Source organism: Melanerpes formicivorus, unplaced genomic scaffold (genome assembly GCF_026170545.1).
Source record: "Melanerpes formicivorus ecotype bairdi unplaced genomic scaffold, bMelFor1.0.p_v2 SCAF_64, whole genome shotgun sequence".
Taxonomy (NCBI): Eukaryota; Metazoa; Chordata; class Aves; order Piciformes; family Picidae; genus Melanerpes; species Melanerpes formicivorus.
Genome location: NW_027142416.1, coordinates 1,435,820 through 1,454,635, shown reverse-complemented (window position 1 = coordinate 1,454,635; position 18,816 = coordinate 1,435,820). Strand labels below are relative to the sequence as shown.

At 48.4% G+C, this 18,816-nt stretch overlaps 1 protein-coding gene across 1 annotated transcript in view; it reads left to right on the top strand.

The window, feature by feature from the left end:
• LOC137453274 (potassium voltage-gated channel subfamily KQT member 1-like) overlaps positions 1–18,816 on the top strand; it is a 374,577-nt gene that overhangs the window by 179,864 nt on the left and 175,897 nt on the right. The window contains exon 15 of the mRNA XM_068162391.1: positions 141–202. Coding sequence (XP_068018492.1) covers positions 141–202 — 62 coding nt within the window. The remainder of the gene's footprint in view (positions 1–140; positions 203–18,816) is intronic.

Genomic DNA, 18,816 nt, shown 5'->3' with positions numbered 1-18,816 from the left:
TGTTTATCCTCCCCTCTTATTAGCAGCTTCTCTTTCTGGTTGTTTTGTGGTGTTTTTTTTTCTTCTTTAAATACTGTAAATAAAACTCTTAGCTTATTACACAGCCAGTGAATGTCCTATTTTTATTATTCTTTATTTAGAAAAAGGGACAGACAAAGGATACTGCACTGTAGGAGCCAGACTGATCCGGCTGGAGGATAAGGTAAGTGCCTGAAAGCTTTTTTTCCCCTCCTGTGTAATGATATCTGATCTACAGCCGTGCAAGATAATATCTTGGCATGATTTACTTTAGAATTACAGGGCACCATAATAAAGAATAATATCCTCATTTTTGCAAGGGGCTTGATGAAGTATCCCGTGGCTGTTGTTCAGAATTAACCCTTTACCTGCCACCTGGACGTGATTCTTGGGTTTTGAAGGGATTACTTTCGCGATAGAGCCAAATCACACAGCCTGTGCACAAGGCCTGGCAGCTGACAAGGTGTTTGTCACGCTGGAATTACTGAGTGAAGCTGAAAAGGGAGTAGCCAGGAGGCTTTGTAAATAGCTACAGTTGATACATCCACTAATGATTGTGAGGTTCTTTACTGCTTATTTTTGTCTCCTGTGCAGTCATCTTTGCCTTGATTCTGCCCTTCCTCCCCTGTCTTCTCTCCAAAAATATGTCCATCTTTGTAACTATTTAGACTTACTCAGAAGTATGTCCATGGGCCAAAGCTCAGTAAGGCTCTATTGGTTTACACCTCTTCCAAACATCCTCAAGAGCATTTCTCAATTCCAAGCTTGCTTAAACCTAGGAACCTATTTTTCAGTCATTTCTGTTACCCACCCCTAAAAGCTGGTGTCCCTAGAACAGTGATGCCTTCTGTAGGCAGCAGCATGGCAGCAGCTTTGGTGTGTGGTAGGATGTAACAGCTGAGACAAAAGTCTGTTTGAGTTTAACATATTCATTGCCCCTTTCCTCCTTGTCTTACTCAAATTTTCATGCAAATTTTATTTTCACTTTTTTTTCTGGGGAAGTGAGGCAAGGAGGAAACAGGAAGGAAGCTTTTCATTGCTCTTCAGAACTGTGCCTCTTGCCAAAAGACAGAAACTGAAATGAAACCAATACAATTCCTCCCTCTCTTGCCTCATATCTGATGACCATTGCTAGGACGACACTGGAAACAGGTGACCCCGTGACGGCAAAGGACAGATTTTGGCTGATTTTTAACTTTCTTGGACAGCATCACAGAATCAACTTCATAGATAAATACAAATCATGAGAGAGAAGTTTTCAAGTGGATTGTCCATTCAAAGAAGTGAAAATGCCTTTTGTTTCAAATACCTCAATTCATCAAAGTGAAAATGAGTTTTGTTTCGAGTACCTTAATTCACTTCAGAGCAGACCTGTTCCTGCCTGGCCTCTGTACATCCTTTAGATTCACACCACTACTGCATTCTGATTTCTTGAAGATGCAGATACAGAGAAAGCCACAGTGCAGACTTGAAAGGTTAGTAATGAAAGTATGTCTGATAAGAGCTAGGTTACTGTGGGTGAGAAATGTTGCTAGTCTTGTAAATACTTCTAGAAGCAGTTGTTCATGAATCACAGAATGGTTTGGGTTGGAAGGGACCTCCAAAGGTCATCCAGTCCAACCCTTCTGCATGCAGCAGGGACACCAGGTTTCTCAGAGCCTTGTCCAGCCTCACCTTGAATATCTCCAGGGATGGGGCCTCAACTACCTCCCTGGATGACCTGTTGCAGTCTTCCAGCTCCCTCATGGTGCGGATCTTGTTCCTCACATCCAATCTAAATGTGCTCTGTTCTCATTTCAAAGCATTGCCCCTTGTCCTGCCCCTACAGGCCTTTGCAAACAGTCCCTCTGCAGCCTTCTTGTAGTCCCCATCAGGTACTGCCAGGCTGCTCTCAGGGTTCCCTGGAGTCTTCTCTTCTCCAAGCTAAACAACCACAGCTCGCTCAGCCTGTGCATGTGCTGTGGATTTGACAGCTCTTTATTTCAAAGCTTTCATTAGAGTCCTGCCCAGGTAGTGTGGTGTGAGCAGAGCGATAGAACAGGAGTTGCCAGTGGGTGCAGTAAGTGCTGCAGCCACTGCGCTCTGGTGCAGATGGCTGCCTATGCTCTGTCTTTCCAGCTTCAACCTGCTGCAAAATGGAACTCCAGCTGATTCACAAAGCTTATCTTTGCATCAGTGCTGCCTCACTGCCAGTACTCAGAGGGGATGAAGCCACACAATTTCCTCTTGCCATGTTCTGTCTGTTGTAAGCCACGTGGTACCCAGTCTGCAGCAGGATTTCATGAAGACATTCTCAGGACAACAGTCATGCAGGTTAAAAAAGCCCTGATGGTATGGGGCCATCTTATATAGATCTAAATACAGTTGGCACAAACTCAAATCATTGAGTGTGGGCAAGTCTCAGCTGCTGTTTTGTCTGAAGAATCAAAGCATGGTACTTTAGCTGCCTGAATGTTGTGTGGGAACTGGTGATTCCTATCTCCTATTGTTTTGGAGAAAACAAACACAACAGGAGCAAAATATGGCAAAGGGTCCTCCTAAGATGACTGCATAAAAACGTTCAGTCACGGCAGCTTCTTTTTTGTTCTCAGGATCACAGGATGTTAGGGGTTGCCAGGGGCTTCCAAAGATCATCGAGTCCAAGCCCCCCTGCCAGAGCAGGACCATAGAATTTAGCACAGGTCACATCCAGATAGATCTTGAAAGTCTCCAGAGAAGGAAACTCCACAACCTCGCTGGGGAGCCTGTTCCAGCACTCTGGGACCCTCACAGCAAAGAAGTTCCTCCTTATGTTGAGGTGGAACCTCCTGTGCCCCTTGTCCTATCACAAGGTGCAAGTGAGCAGAGCCTATCCCCTCCCTCTTGACACCCAATCCTCAGATATGTATAGACATCTATTAAATCTCCTCTCAGTCTTCTCTTCTCCAAACTACACAGCCCCAGGTCTCTCAGGCTCTCCTCATAAGCCATTGCTCCAGTCCCTTCATCATCCTGGTAGCCCTCCCTTGGACTCTCTCCAGCATACCCCTTTCCCCAGACCAAACCAGAAATGTGAAACAGAAGACCAGAGAGTAAGGGAACCCAGGGTGTTTGTTCTTTCAACACCAATGAACCTTCTTCTGCATGCACAGGGCTCTGCTCTCCTATTCATGCAAAAGAAGCAGTTGCAATGTACAAAAAGAGCAAACAGCTGGAGTGTTGGTTTTGGTGGTGTGGGGTTGGGGTGGTTATTTTCTGTATTTGCATCTTTTGGGCACATCAGGCTAAAATACGTATGTTTACATAGGGAAAACAAAGTGAAGCTTCCCAGATATCTCTGTTGTAATAAGACAATAGAAATGACCACATCCTGCTGTAAAAACAGCTTCCCCTAAACTATTTTCCCATGCCTCCTGGGCTCCCCTGCTTTCATAGTTCCCTGTGTAGTAGCTGCTCTCTGCCCAAATGTGACACAATATTGAAGTCAGGAAGGACAAGCTGGGGTTGTCAGTAGGCTGACAAGCTGGGATTGACAGTAGGCTGAACATGAGCCAGCAGTGTGCCCAGGTGGCCAAGAAGGCCAATGGCATCCTGGCCTGGATCAGGAATAGTGTGGCCAGCAGGAGCAGGGAAGTCATTGTGCCCCTGTACTCAGCACTGGTTAGGCCACACCTTGAATCCTGTGTCCAGTTCTGGGCCCCTCAGTTTAAGAAAGATGTTGAGATGCTGGAACATGTCCCGAGAAGGGCAACAAGGCTGTAGAGGGGTCTGGAGCATAAGCCCTGTGAGGAGAGAATGAGGGAGCTGGGATTGTTAAGCCTGGAGAGGAGGAGGCTAGGGGGAGACCTTATTGCTGTCTTCTACAGCTACCTGAAGGGAGGTTGTAACCAGGTGGGGGTTGGTCTCTTCTCCCAAGCAACCAGCACCAGAACAAGAGGACACAGTCTCAAGCTGTGCCAGGGGAGGTTTAGGCTGCATGTTAGGAAGAAGTTCTTCATAGAAAGAGAGATTTGCCATTGGAATGTGCTGCCTGGGGAGGTGGTGGAGTCACCATCCTTGGAGGTGTTTAAGAAGACACTGGATGAGGCACTCGGTGCCATGGTTTAGTTGATCAGATGGTGTTGGATGATAGGTTGGACTTGAGGGTCTTTAAGGTCTTTTTCAACCTGCTTAATTCTGTATTCTGAGTTCTGGGTTCAACCTCTGAGGAGAATAAATGAAGCAAGGGCATGTCTGACACCAGGCTCCAGCTGGTGGGGACAAAAACGATCTTCCCCTTGGAACTAGAAAACCTTTAGGATCTGCCTCTTCCCTTTTGCCATTCAGTCAGGTGGCAGAGTGGTGGCAGCCTCGCAGCTGACTGCCACACCTGATAAAAGGGCAGATATTTGGGCAAAGGCCAGGTGCTGCAGGCTGGATAAAAATACAGCTTCATGTGCTTAAAAACCTGTACCAAAGAGCTCCTGGTGCACCTCCAGCCCAGGATGAGCTTTCCCACCAACATCTTACACTTCATTTTGGTTTAGCTGCTTCTCCAAAAGAGAGGCAGAATGGAATTCACTTTAGAGCTGTGGGGTGTTTTGCATAAAGTCATAATTACTCTTTTTTATCAATTTAGGGAAAGAGAGAGAGAGAAGTGTCCATGGCTGATGGTTAAGATGCACTCCATTCCCTTGAGAGGTTTGCTGCTCTTTGAGTTTCAGTGTGGGATTTACTGTTGAGAAGGGCATAGGCACAGATTTCTGAAGAGGTTGCTTAGTGATAGATAAAAGCCTTGAGGCAAAAAACTGTTTCCAAGATTCAAAGATAGCAGCCTTCCATTCATGTGGCGTGAGCAGCGTTGTCTGCAGCCTCTCTGTTGTGCCCATCCCAGTTCCATGTGGAAGTTTAAGGTAAAGAGGCAGAGGGGAGAAGAGGCTTGTGTAGGACCAAGCACCCTGTGGGTCCAGCATGAAGCATGCACTTGGATGACTTTGTTTTGAGCACTGCAAAGCCGACTAGAAAGGGATAAAAAAGCATGGCTGCAGTTAGGGGACACAGTTTAGGGGACACAGTCTCAAGCTGTGCCAGGGGAAGTTTAGGCTGGAGGTGAGGAGAAAGTTCTTCACTGAGAGAGTCGTTCACCTTTGGAATGTGCTGCCCAGGGAGGTGGTGGAGTCACCATCCCTGGAGGTGTTCAAGAGGGGATTGGATGTGGCACTTGGTACCATGGTTTAGTCATGGGGTCTGTGGTGACAGGTTGCACTTGATGATCTTTGAGGTCTCTTCCAACCTTGGTGATACTGTGATACTGTGATACAGTTCCCAAACTAGCCTGGTTGTAGTTTCCAGACAACAGACAAACCCTTCCTGGCAACCCCACTACTGGGTAAGGCTTTGCTCCTTTCCCTAGCCTGCCTGCACTGCCTAGCGTAGCTTCACCCACTGTGCTTTTCAACCTGCTTTGCTCCCAGGAGGGTATCAAAAAATCTGATCTTGTGTTGGCCAGAGGAATAAACCAGTGTGGTCCTTTTCATGGCAGCAGTGAGATGCTCACAGAAGGAATGAGGTTTCTTTCCCGACGTGTGATGTGTGCCACTTGGCCGACCCCTGCTTTAGTTCCGTGGCAGGGTTTCATCTGAAATTGTGGTGTGCAGCCATCGACAGACTCTTTTGAAATGCATGAAGAGGGAGACTGCTTCCAAGATGATGTTCTAGAGCTGGCCTTAGTTTCTCTTCAGCATTGGAAAGTGATGCTTCTTGCTGGGGAGCTGAGCATTCCTGCTGGCTTTTCCTTTGCAAAATTAGAAACAAAACTCCTGGTGTGCTGCGCCAAACTGCACAGCAACCTATAAACCGAAACAGGAGAGAAAAGAATCTGCAAGTGAAAGGTTAGAAGAGACAGCTGTGTTGTCTTGGGGGGGAAGAAAAAAAAAAAGCAAGCCATTAAGTATTTTTATAATTAGATGGCAGCCTGCTTTATGTGGGATTTGCAGTTACTATTTACCTCCACATTACCATAACTCTTTCCATACTTAGAGGCACCATGTGGTGATGCTGGCAGCCAAAAGCACCCATTTGGTAGCATTAAAAAAAACAAAAAAGGCAGGGGGCAGGGACACAAGCCCTATGAGGAGAGGCTGAGGGAGCTGGGATTGTTAAGCCTGGAGAGGAGGAGGCTCAGAGGTGACCTCATTGCTCTCTACAACTACCTGAAAGGTGATTGTAGCCAGGTGGGGGTTGGTCTATTCTCCCAGGCAACCAGCACCAGAACAAGAGGACACAGTCTCAAGCTGTGCCAGGGGAAGTTTAGGCTGGAGGTGAGGAGAAAGTTCTTCACTGAGAGAGTCGTTCACCATTGGAATGTGCTGCCCAGGGAGGTGGTGGAGCCACCATCCGTGGAGGTGTTCAAGAGGGGATTGGATGTGGCACTTGATGCCATGGTTCTAGTCGTGAGGTCTGTGGTGACAGGTTGGACTTGATGATCTTTGAGGTCTCTTCCAGCCTTAGTGGCACTGTGATACTGTGATACTAAAGAGAAAGCAGGGAAGCAAAGCAGAACCCTTCTGAGCCTGAGCCATCTGAGTAATGCAAGCCAAGACAAAAGCCTTGTCCATCATAAACAGCTGCAGAGGATGGGTGGTGGTGGTGGTGGTGAGCTCTCTCTTTACCAATCTGAACACTCCTTGTAAAGTTGGTGGCTAACAAGGTGGAATCAGAGCAGAGGGACATTTCCCTAGCATCTCATTCCTGCTGGGTAACAATGGAGAGCTGGCTGGTAATAAATCTGACTCCTGCTGTGATTACATCAGGAGTCATTAAATAGTAAATTATTTATCATGGCAGTGACTGCAAGCAGCACCATAGTGAAAACCCTGCCAGAATTTCCCTCATAAACCCCTAATTTGTGGGTGGGGTGATGGACAGAAATGAGCTACATTGAATTAAAAAGAAAAAATAGGGGGGAAGCTGAAAAATTGGTGCACAGTGAGCTGGTTGCAAAATGAGTCTGCTGCATTTTGAGGGTTTCAAGAATCAGTCTGAAATAAACCAAACAAATGCATTTGCCAATAGAAAACCTGCTTTGGCACTAAGGTGTTTGTGGGCTGTTGCCCCCAGCTCCTTAAGGACTGAGGCTTTCCATAGCATCAGACTTCTCAGAAGGCTTTTTGGAAATAGGCATTTGGGTGGATTTTCTCAGGTACTAAACCAGGCTGATAGCTCTGTAAAGTAGCTGTTCCAGCTGCACTGCCATTCCCTCTTGTAAACAGAAAATGTATTTCACAGAATCACAGAATCATGAAGCTTTGAAAAGACCTCTAAGATCATCCAGTCCAACTATAACCCAGCACACAAGAGCAATGAACCATCTCCTAAGAAACCACATCTACAGCTTCTTGAACACCTCCCAGGGATGGTGACTCCACCACCTCCCTGGGCAGCCTGTTCCAACCCCTCACCACTCTCTCACTCAATTTTTTTCTCATGTCCAACCTAACCCTGCCCTGGCACAACTCAAACCCATTTCCTCTCGTCCTGTCGCTGGTTACTTGGGAGAAGAGACCAACACCAGCCTCACTCCAACCTCCTTTCAGGCAGTTGTAGAGAGCAATGAGGTCTCCCCTCAGCCTTCTCTTCTCCAGACTGAGTAATCCCAGCTCCCTCAGCCTCTCCTTGTATGACACCCTTCAAACCCCTCCCTAGCCTCATGTCTCTTCTCTGGACGCCCTCCAGCTCCTCGATGTCTTTCCTGTCCTGTGGCACCCAGAACTGAACCCAGTGCTCAAGCTGTGGCCTCACCAAGGCCCAGTACAGGGGCACCATCAATTCTGAAGCATATCTGAAAGAATCCAACCTGAATTCCTCCCTCCTAGTTCATGTTATGTAGCCTTATCATGTGTGGTATGTGGTAGCACTCTCCTGTCATGAGGTTGTCCACCACTTTCCACTCTGGAGCTCTGTTTTACCTGCTTACATCTTTGCCAAACTCCAGCCATCTGGGCTGCAATTCTCCTAGGCAGATAGCTGCCTCAGGCTGAGTTTTGTTTGAAGATGGATGTATCAGTGTGGGTCCCCCCCACTGGTTATCACAGTTACCTGGCCCACTGTAAGGATTCTCTCACAAGAAGCAAAGATAAAAATTTTGATGGAAAACATCTGAGCTTCTTCTAAATTAGAGCAGGAAAATTGGACAGCAATGGAATATTATCTGCCAGTCTTCAAACCCAGAGGCTTGATGCAGACACAGTGAACTCAGCAGGAGGCTTTCCCCTGGCTCAGGCCCTGGTGTTTGACATGTGATGGAGCAGAGTTTGGCACAGGGAATGTTTGTCAGGACACAATTCACTGCCATAAATCAGATATTCAATAATTCCAAAGCCCAAGAGCTGAGCATGCAGATGGCAGTGGCTGCTCCCCACTGAGTGGCTGCTCCCCACTGACTGCACTGCCTCTTGGGTGCAATCCATCCCGAATACCTTGAGCTCATTTGTAGCAGTGGCAGGGATTGCTGTAACCAGGCAATTGCTGCAATCTGGTTGCTTTTCTACTCTCTGTTGGCTGAAACTCTTTTGATGGAACCAAAACCACCCAGCAAAGGCTGGCCATGACACCTTGGAACATACTGGTGTGACTGGAGACAGGGGCTCACAGCCAAATGCTGTATAGCAGCCTGAAATCAATTTCCAGAAACCTTAGCTTTGGTAAGAAGCAAGGAGAGTGGCTTGCAGAAGGTGTAGTACTCCACTAATCACAGAATCACAGAATATGAGGGGTTGGAAGGGACCTCCAGAGAGCATCCAGTCCAACTCCTCTGCCAGAGCAGGATCACCCAGGGCAGGTCCCACAGGAGCACATCAAGGAAGGGTTGCAGTGTCTCCAGAGAAGGAGAGAAGGAGACTTATTTATATTGCTACACACTGCCCAAGTGAGGCAGCAAAGCAGCTGAAAGTCCAAGGAAATGCTCAGAACTAGAGTACCCTGAGCTCTGCCACTGCAAGTGCATTGTCAGCTGTCCTGCAGATGGAAAGGTTCCTGTGAGTGCAGGTATCAGGCAAGCAGCAGACACTGCCATGCCAACATACCCTAGGAGGCAGCAGCAGTCCACGTTCTTCTGCAGCAGCTCCAAACAGCAACCCTCTGCAGATGTCCTGCTCTGCCATCAGCTGCCTCTTAATGGTAGGTTTCTTGCTGACATTCAAAGTGCTCAGCAGGTGCAGCCTGATCATGCTTTGCACACTTTTGTCACCCTATGTGTCTGAATGGGCACCATGCAAAGAGCACCAACATCTCGGTGCAGTGGTCACTTGCACAGAACCACAGAATTTTAGGGGTGGAAGGGACCTCCAGAGAGCATCCAGTCCAACCCCCATGCCAGGGCAGCAGCACCCAGGGCAGATCACACAGGAACACATCCAGGAGGGTTTGCAATGTCTCCCAGAGAAGAAGACTCCACAACCTCTCTGGGCAGCCTGTTCCAGGGCTCTGGCACCTCACAGGGAAAAAGTTTTCCCTTCTCTGCACCTGGGCACCTCCTCTGCTCCAGCTTGCCCCCATTGTCCCTTGTCCTGTCCTTGGACATCCCTGAGCAGAGCCTGGCTCCATCCTCCCCATACTGCCCTGCACATCTTTATCACTAGGAATGAGAGCACCCCTCAGGCTCCTCTGCTCCAAGCTCAAGAGCCCCAGCTCCCTCAGCCTGTCCTCACAGGGAGATGTTCCACTGCCTTCATCTTCTCTGTGGCTCTGTGCTGGACTCTTTCAAACAGTTTCCTGAGGTCCTTTTTGACCTGAGGGATGTAGTAGTAGTAGTAGTAGTAGTTCTACTATAGAACTGGATCCAGTATTTGTAATCAAACAGAAGAAACAGATGTTTTATCTGTTCTTGTTTCAAACATGTAGTACCAGAGGAGGAATATGGTCCTTGATGAGTACCCAGAACCTGAAGTGCAGCAGTCTTGTCCTCGCACCACCACAGATACCTGACATTAATCTGGGCAAGCCAGTTAGAAACCACTTTTTGAAGGGCAGGACTGCATCCAAAGAGCATAAAGCCAAATACCTAAATATGGTTCCCATGGAAGTGGAATATCCATCTTCAGAGGCGAAGGACTAGGTAAGCAGGACCAGAGCAGTGCCCTGAGGGTGTGCATTTCTGAGCCTCCCCTTAACTGTCCTGTCCCTTCACCCTCCTTAAAACAGTGGGCAACTGCCACAGCATAGCAGCACGTGTGCAGGATGGGGGCAGACAGCTGTGAGGCTGGGGAGATGGCTGGAAGATGAAGCCCAGGCTTGGGAAACAGTGGTTTGACAGAGGAGAAGGATGGAGGATAAACTTGGAATCACTCCTCCTGGAGGCAGAAACTGCAAACAAATCAGATTTTTTTCTCAGACATTTGGAGCCTGACCTCCAAATCATGCTTCAGGTGGGGGGAGCTGGGATTGTTTAGCCTGGAGAAGAGGAGGCTCAGGGGAGACCTCACTGCTCTCTACAACTGCCTGAAAGGTGGTTGTAGCCAGGAAGGGGTTGGTCTCTTCTCCCAGGCAACCAGCACCAGAACAAGAGGACACAGTCTCAAGCTGTGCCAGGGGAAGTTTAGGCTGGAAGTGAGGAGAAAGTTCTTCACTGAGAGAGTCGTTCACCATTGGAATGTGCTGCCCAGGGAGGTGGTGGAGTCACCGTCCGTGGAGGTGCTCAAGAGGGGATTGGATGTGGCACTTGGTGCCATGGTCTAATCATGAGGTCTGTGGTGACAGGTTGGACTTGATGATCTTTGAGGTCTCTTCCTTGGTGATACTGGGATCTTGCTTGAGCTGGGTGCTGAAGCCTGGCCTGGCTCTACCTCAGTAAGCAGTGTTTGGGTGCACTGTATCTGGTACCTGGCTGGGCAGCTGTACCAAGGGGTGTGCCTGTGGATGGTTCTGGTGGAGACTTTGTATTTTTATCTCCATTGTGTTTTATCTCCATTTTGTATTTTGTCTCCATTGACTTTTTCCTGAGTCTCTTGTAGATTTTATCCATTTTTGCAGAGCCTAGAGAGCACTTCCAGCACTTAGTGAATACTGGATATATTGTTATGATTTCTGACTGGAGCTTTCCCCAGCTGCTCTCACCTTTCCTCCTCAACTCACTGTCCAGAGGGAAAGAACCATGAATCAAACCAGTTCTTCTTCCAACCCAAGCTGCATGGTGACTCTTAACTGTGGAGTCACTTGCAAGTGGGTCAGATCCTAGAGTCCCAGTGAAATTTTACCCTGCCTGGCATAACAAATGTAGACTTCATTATCATCCTAGAATGGCTCAGGTTCAGAGGAAACTCAGAGCTGATCTACTCTAACCTCCCCACCATGGGCAGGGACACCTCTCAACTAGGGTCAGATGCTCAAGGTCTCATCCAACCTGGCCTTCAACACCCCCAGGCAAGAGGCAGCCACAACCTCCCTGAGCAGCCTATTCCAGAGTCTCACCACCCTGGGACTGAAGAACTTCTTCCTCAGATCCAGTCTATCCCTGCTCTCCCTCAGCTTCAAACCATTGCCCCTTGTCCAGTCTCTAGACACCCTCAGTAAAAGTCCCTCTCCATCAAAAGTTTTCTCCATCAAAAGTCCCTCTCCAGACTTTTGGTCCTGTGGTAAAATATCTGCTTGGGGAGTATGATACTGAATGGTGACAGGAACTACTCTAAAGCTAACACAACTTCAGTCTGTAGGGATTCGAGTACTCCCTGCGCTGCTCTATGATTTCCTTCCTTGGCATGTGAGGCACAAATGAACTGCTTGTATTTGGAAGGGCATTTTTCATCCCCAAAGTAGCTTTTCTGTGTTTACTTAATTTGGCTGGGCAGGCTGAGCATAGCCCGAGCTAAGGGCAGCAGTGGTTATGTCATTCAGCAGAAAACTCCCTTGAGTGAGCAGAGTCCCTTTTAGGTTTTGTTTTGATTTTTCCTCCATCTCCCCTTCTCCACCAAGGCTACACACACAGAATAGCAGTGAGGCTGAGGAGAGGTTGAGTGAGAAGCAGCTGAGGGAGCTGGGGTTGCTCAGTCTGGAGAAGAGAAGGCTGAGAAGAGATCTTATTGCTCTCTACACCTGCCTGTGGGGAGGCTGGAGTAAGGCTGGTCTTGGTCACTTTTCCCAAGTAACCAGCATCTGGATGAGAGGAAATGGGTTTGAGTTGTGCCAGAGGAGGGTTAGGTTGGACATGGGGAAAAACTTGAGTGAGAGAGTGGTGAGGGGTTAGAACAGACTGAACGGAGAGGTGGTGGAGTCACCATCCCTGGAGGTGTTCAAGAAGCTGTAGATGTGGTGCTTCAGGAGATGGTTTAGTGCTCTTGGGTGCTGGGTTATGGTTGAACTGGATGATCTTAAAGGTCTTTTCCAGCCTTCATGATTCTGTGGTTCTGTAATTCTTTGATTCTGTGAGTCTATGATTCTTTGCTTCTGTGATCCTATGATTCTGTGGTTCTTTGGTTCTAATGGTTCTATGATGCAGAGGGAGGTCACAAAACAGAAGTAAGCTGTAACCAGAGAAGTTCATATTTTGAAATAACACCCTCCCCCAATCCTCTGTATACTCATTAGAATTTCTTGTTGCTGAGGTCACTGATGTCAGGGCAGGAAATGTACAAAATAGCAGAGGACAGAAAAATGGAGACACTGGAGAACACCCCAGCAGATCTGGCACAGAGATTCCTGCCTTGATATGCCCCCAGTGCCAGCTATGGATCCCACAAGTGCCCATGTTCTGTCTGTGTGTAACACCTCTGCGTGTAACACCCCTGAGAGCAGCAGCTTCACCAGTGGGAACAGACTATGGTGGTCTGTTTTATACAGCAGAGAGCTTTCCTTAGAATGAGTCCTTGTAGAGGAATGCAGAGCCATGGCAAAGCTGTTAAAATGTCATGATTATATTGATTTCATATTTAAAGGGCTCATTCCCTTTAAGTTATGGCTCAGAAATTACACTGCTCATTCATGATTTGATTTTTTTTTCCCTTCATGTATAATTGGCTGCCTCCAAAAATGTCACAGTAGGGGGAGGGGGAAGTTCATTTTCCTTGGCACTGCTTCCTGTTGCTATTCCTGTGTTCATTTGGCTTGGCTCAGGCAGGGAAATGCTGCAGTCTGAAATAGCTTTTTCTCTGTTGACATGAGTATGGAATGAGAGGGAGCAGGCAGAGCACAGCAAGCTGGACTCAGCAGTGAGGGAAATGGATCCTCTATGGCACCTTCTCATCTCTTAGCCTGCAGCTGTGATTCTGCTTCATTTCTTCATTGTAATGGCACAGTACAAAGGTGTGAAGGATGCTAGGCAGTAAGGTATGAATAACGAGAGGAGGAGGAGGAGAGTGTAAGAAGACAGGAATCCTAGAATGACTCAGGTTCGAAGGAACCTCAGAGATCATCTCCTCCTACCTCCCCACCATGGGCAGGGACACCTCTCAACCAGACTCAGTTGATCAAGGCCTTAGCCAGCCTGGCCTTCAACATCCCCAGGCAGGAGGCAGCCACAGCCTCCCTGGGCAGCCTATTCCAGAGTCTCACCACACTGGTACTGAGGAACTTCTTCCTCAGATCCAGTCAAACCCTTCTCTCCCTCAGCTTCAAACCATGCCCCTTGTCCTGTCTCTAGACACCCTTATGATAAGTCCCTCTACAGTCTTCCTGGAGGATCCCTCCAGGTATTGGAAGGCAGCTCTGAGGTCCCCTGGAGTCTTCTTTTCTCCAGGCTGAACAAGCCCGGCTGCCTCAGCCTGTTCTTACAGCAGAGGTGCTCCAGCCCTTGGATCCTCTTTGTGGCCCTCCACAAGGAAGGGGGGAAACTGAAGGACACAATTTAATCTCTGGAAAATGGAGTTGAAAGGAGATCAATGTTAATCTGTTGAGATCTATTTAGCAAAAATACCCCAGCCTGTTGTTTTCCAGACCAGACTGATCGTTGCTCCCTCACTGACTATCCCTCGTTCTGGACTGAGGAAGGACCTCTCAGTTCTCACACATGTTGAGCTGGGCCCTTCAACCTTCACCTCATGTTTTCCCCTAGCTTGGTCTGAGTCTTGTTCACTTCTGGGACTATGCTGAGGCTTCCACTGAGCCCCAGGTCTCTAAATCAGTGACCATTGACACCAAGCAGCAGAAGAATAGCCCGTTTAGAACAGAACAGTTCACTGGCACTGCCAGGATGCTGCTCCATGGAGCCATACCAGGCAACACTTTCCCCTCTCCGTGTCATATCTGCTCCCCACTTGATGCCCAGCACACAGCTTGGCATGCAGGTCTTACCTCCCAGAAGGCAGCTAACTAACAGCAGCTCTGAAACAGGGTGATGCTAATGTTCACACATTTGTGTGGCTGGTGTCTTGCCACAGCCAGTGCCTGAGTTCTGGCTGTGCACAGGTGACAGCTCTGCTGCAAAGCCCTCCATGGCTGGGCCTTTCATCCAGAAACCCTTCTCAGAGGGTTGTCCTGTAGTCTGATTTGTGTTTGTGTGACTGCATCTGGAGCTTACAGAGAGGAAATGCTGAGAGCTTACAGTTGTTTAGCACGAATACTTGAAGACAAGGGGAAAATGAGGAGCATCTCAATGACAGTTTGTAGGCAGTGCCCTGATTCTGAAGGTCTGCTTTGCTGTCTTAGCCACTGTGGTCTCGTACTTTGCTTTATTTTCTGCATTTCCACTGGACATTATTTCTGGAGGAAAAAAAAAAGTGATTCTTTACCTGCCTCTTTACACTCCCATGGGACTGACAACCACAGGGGAGCAGAGAGCTGTGCAGTGCAAGAAAGGTGCCTGGAAAGAGACCAGCAGCAGGAGGCTCTCTGCTTGTTTTGCAAACCAGGGCACCTTGATCAGTCATAAACAGGAAACCTAGGCCAGGTTTGCAGACCTTCATGCCCAGAGCCACTCCTCACAGAAGCTAAAGCTGGGTGTGCTTGTCAAGATGAAAATCACAACATACCCCATGACTGCACATTGTTGGGACCTGCTGCTAACCACATCGCTCAGTAGGGCTTTCTGCTTCTCCTCTGGTGAAATTGGGTGTGCAAAGAACTGGGGGTCAGTAGGAATAAAAGAAATCCAGGTCAAAAGGTGAGCATAAAGGAAACTTCAAAATGTGTTGTTCAAAGCCTACTGCATTGAAGTCTGCTGGACTGATCTGACAGTCCAACCCTCCTCCAGTCAGCAAGGACATCCTCCACTAGAGCAGGTTGCTCAGAGCCTTGTCCAGCCTCACCAGGCACAGCACCTTAAGTACCAACCTGGGCAACCTATTGGAGTGTACCACCACCCTCATACCTTCTCTTCTCCAGGCTGAACACCCCCTCAGCCTGTCCTCAGAGCAGAGCTGCTCCAACCCCCTGATCATTTTTGTGGCCCTCCTCTGGACCCTCTCCATCCTCTCCTGTGTTGAGGGCTCCAGAGCTGGACACAGCACTGCAGGTGAGGTCTCCCCAGAGCAGAGGGGCAGGATCCCCTCTCTCCATCTCTGGCCACACTGCTTTTGATTCAGCCCAGGCTGCCATTTCCCTTCTGGGCTGCAAGCAGCCATTGCTGGCTCCTGTCCAGCTTCTCAACCCCAAGTCCTTCTCTCCAGGTATGGTCTCAATCTCATCATCCCCAGCCAGGATTGATATCTAGGATTGCCCTGACTCCTAGGTGCAGGACCTTGAACTTTGCCCTACTGAACCTCACGAGGCTCTCCTCAGCCCAGCTTTCCCAAGGAGATGTTTGTGCCACACTTCATTCTTTGTCATTTCCTTCGGTGGAAATCAAGATGCAGGTCTGAACTGTTTGCTGATACCTACAGGTTCTGATGGTTTGCCCCTGTGATATACCTGATACTGGGGGGAATGGGAGGAGGAAACCAAACAAACCAGCCCCACATTTGCTAAAAAAAACCAATGAATTAAAAAGTAATTCAAATGAGCCTTGAACTGAAAATGCTCAGGATGCATAATTCTGAGGTCTTTTATTCTTACTTCCCTCTGTGCTCAAAACTGCCATCAGGACTTGAGGGAGTGATGCCCAGTTTTAGAATTCATTACCTTTTTTTTTTTCTCTTTTATTTTGCCAAAGTTTTCTCTGCCCCATGAGGAGGGCAAATGCCAGCAGCATGAGCCAGAACTTGTAAAACAGCTTTGTAGCTGACAGCGAAACAGCTTTTTACTTCTCTGTCCTTTGGAAGGGGTGTTCAGCTGTAGGATTGACAGGTATTTAAATGACCACACCTGGAATACTGTGTCCAGTTTTGGGCTCCCCAGTTCAAGAAAGACAGAGAACTGCTGGAGAGAATCCAACAGAGAGCCACAAGGATGATTAGGGGACTTAATCATCTCCCCTATGAAGAGAGGCAGAGAGCCCTGAAGCTGCTTCATCTAGAGAAGAGTGAGAGGGGATCTGATCAATGTCTATCAATATCTGAGGGGTGAGTGTCAAGTGGAGGGGGCCAAGCTCTTTTCAGTGATGCACAGTAATAAGACAAGGAACAACAGGTACAAGCTTGAACAGCTACAAGATTTCACCTCAGTATGAGGAGAAACTTCTTTACAGTGAGGGAGCCCTGGAATAGGTTGGACTCGATGATCTTTCAATCAATCTTCCAATCTTTGTGATACTGTGAATAGGCTGCCCAGGGAGGTTGTGGAGTCTCCTTCTCTGGTGATTTTCAAAACCCACCTGGATGCTTCCTGTGACAACTACCCTGGGTGATCCTGCTCTGGCAGTGGGGTTGGACTGCATGATCTCTGTAGGTCCCTTCCAACCGCTAATGTACTCTGGTACCGTGACCTGAATTTGACACCTTTGTCTGCACACAGGCAGCTCACTGCTAAACCCTCCCCACCCTGCTCTCCAAACCCTTAATGAAGTTTGTTGTCCTTAAAATAGCAGCTCCCTTTGGAACACCTAATTGCTGGGTTCTTCCTGTCGCTCCTGCCTCGGGCTGTCGGTCAAAACAAGCGCTGCAAAGAGAGCAGTCCAAGTGTCCCTGCGCTCAATGGGGACCTGTGTCTGCCCTCTTCTAGGCTCACAGCCTTCACCACCCTGTGGCAGAGCAGCTCGGCTCCCTGTTTTAACCACGCAGCTCCCTCACAAGCAGAAGAGCCTCAGCTGATGGGGCCTGTGAGCTGACTGCCTTTCTGTTTGAGCAGAGTGATACCTGCACTGATTTTTGCTTCTGTGTTTATTTATTGCCAGTGTCAAAGTTTGCAGATGACACCGACCTGGGGGCACGTGTCGATCTTTCAGAGGGTAGGAGGGCACTGCAGAGGGACCTTGACAGGCTGGACAGATGGGCAGAGTCCAACATGATGGCATTTAACAAGTCCAAGTTCTACACATTGGCCACAACAATCCCATGCAGAGCTACAGGCTGGGGTCAGAGTGGCTGGAGAGCAGCCAGGCAGAAAGAGACCTGGGGGTACTGGTTGACAGTAGCTGAACATGGCCAGCAGTGTGCCCAGGTGGCCAAGAGGGCCAGTGGCATCCTGACCTGGATCAGGAATAGTGTGGCCAGCAGGAGCAGAGAAGTCATTGTGCTCTTGTGCTCAGCACTGGTCAGGCCACACCTTGAGTACTGTGTTCAGTTGTGGGCCCCTCAATTCAAGAACGATGTTGAGATGCTGGAAAGTGTCCAGAGAAGGGCAACAAAGCTGGGGAGGGGTCTGGAGCACAGCCCTGTGAGGAGAGGCTGAGGGAGCTGGGGTTGTTTAGCCTGGAGAAGAGGAGGCTCAGGGGAGACCTTATCATCTACAACTACCTGAAAGGTGGATGTAGCCAGGTGGGGGTTGGTCTTTTCTCCCTGGCAACCAGGACACAGTCTCAACCAGGACACAGTCTCAAGCTGAGCCAGGGGAATTTTAGGCTCTAAGATAGGTATTATGTTAGGTATTAGGTAATAGGTTGGACTTGAGGATCTCTGAGGTCTTTTCCAACCTGGTTGATTCTGTAAAGGGAAGGCTGCACTTTGGCTGCCTTTTCTTCTTCTCCCAAGTGCTGCCTGCAAACTTTGCTGGCCCTGCATGGAAATATTTCCCCCTTTCTAAGTGTACTTGCTGGTAACTAAATCCTCACAGGCAAATTGCAAAGCTACTGGTACAATGTCATAATATTTCATAGCTTATTTATAAATATTATTGTAGGGCAAATACATTTCTGCAGAGTACTTAGTCTGTTTCTAATAAATAGTTTATTTAAGCTTGTAAGAACAGTGACATTTCACTGTGAATATCTTTGGCCTTTTAAAAACTCTTAGAGCAAAGAGGAAAGAAGTGAAAAATAAACTGGAAACAACCCATGCATGGTTTTTCCTTCCCATACATTTTGGCTCTCTTAAATGGGCTCTCTTCTCAGGCTGCCTGTCTGTGTGAAGCTGCTTGCAGTGTTTATTTAATGTGTATTATTTGACATCTCATTTAGAATTCCTAGAATGGCTCAGGCTTGAAGGGACCTCAGAGCTCATCTCCTCCAACCTCCCTGCCACGCCCAGGAACACCTCTCAACTAGACTCACATGCTCAAGGTCTTCTCCAACTTGGCCTTCAACACCCCCAGGCAGGAGGCAACCACAGCCTCCCTGGGCAGCCTATTCCAGAGTCTCACCACCCTGGGACTGAAGAACTTCTTCCTCAGATCCAGCCTAAGCCTGCTGTCCCTCAGCTTCAAACCATTCCCCCTTGTCCTGTCCTCAGGAAAAGTCTCTCTGCAGCATTCCTGGAGGATCCTTTCAGTTACTGCAAGGCAGCTCTAAGGTTCCCCCAGAGTTTTCTCTTCTCCAGGCTGAACAAGCCCAGCTCCCTCAGCTTGTCCTCACAGCAGAGGTGCTCTGGCCCTTGGATCATCTTT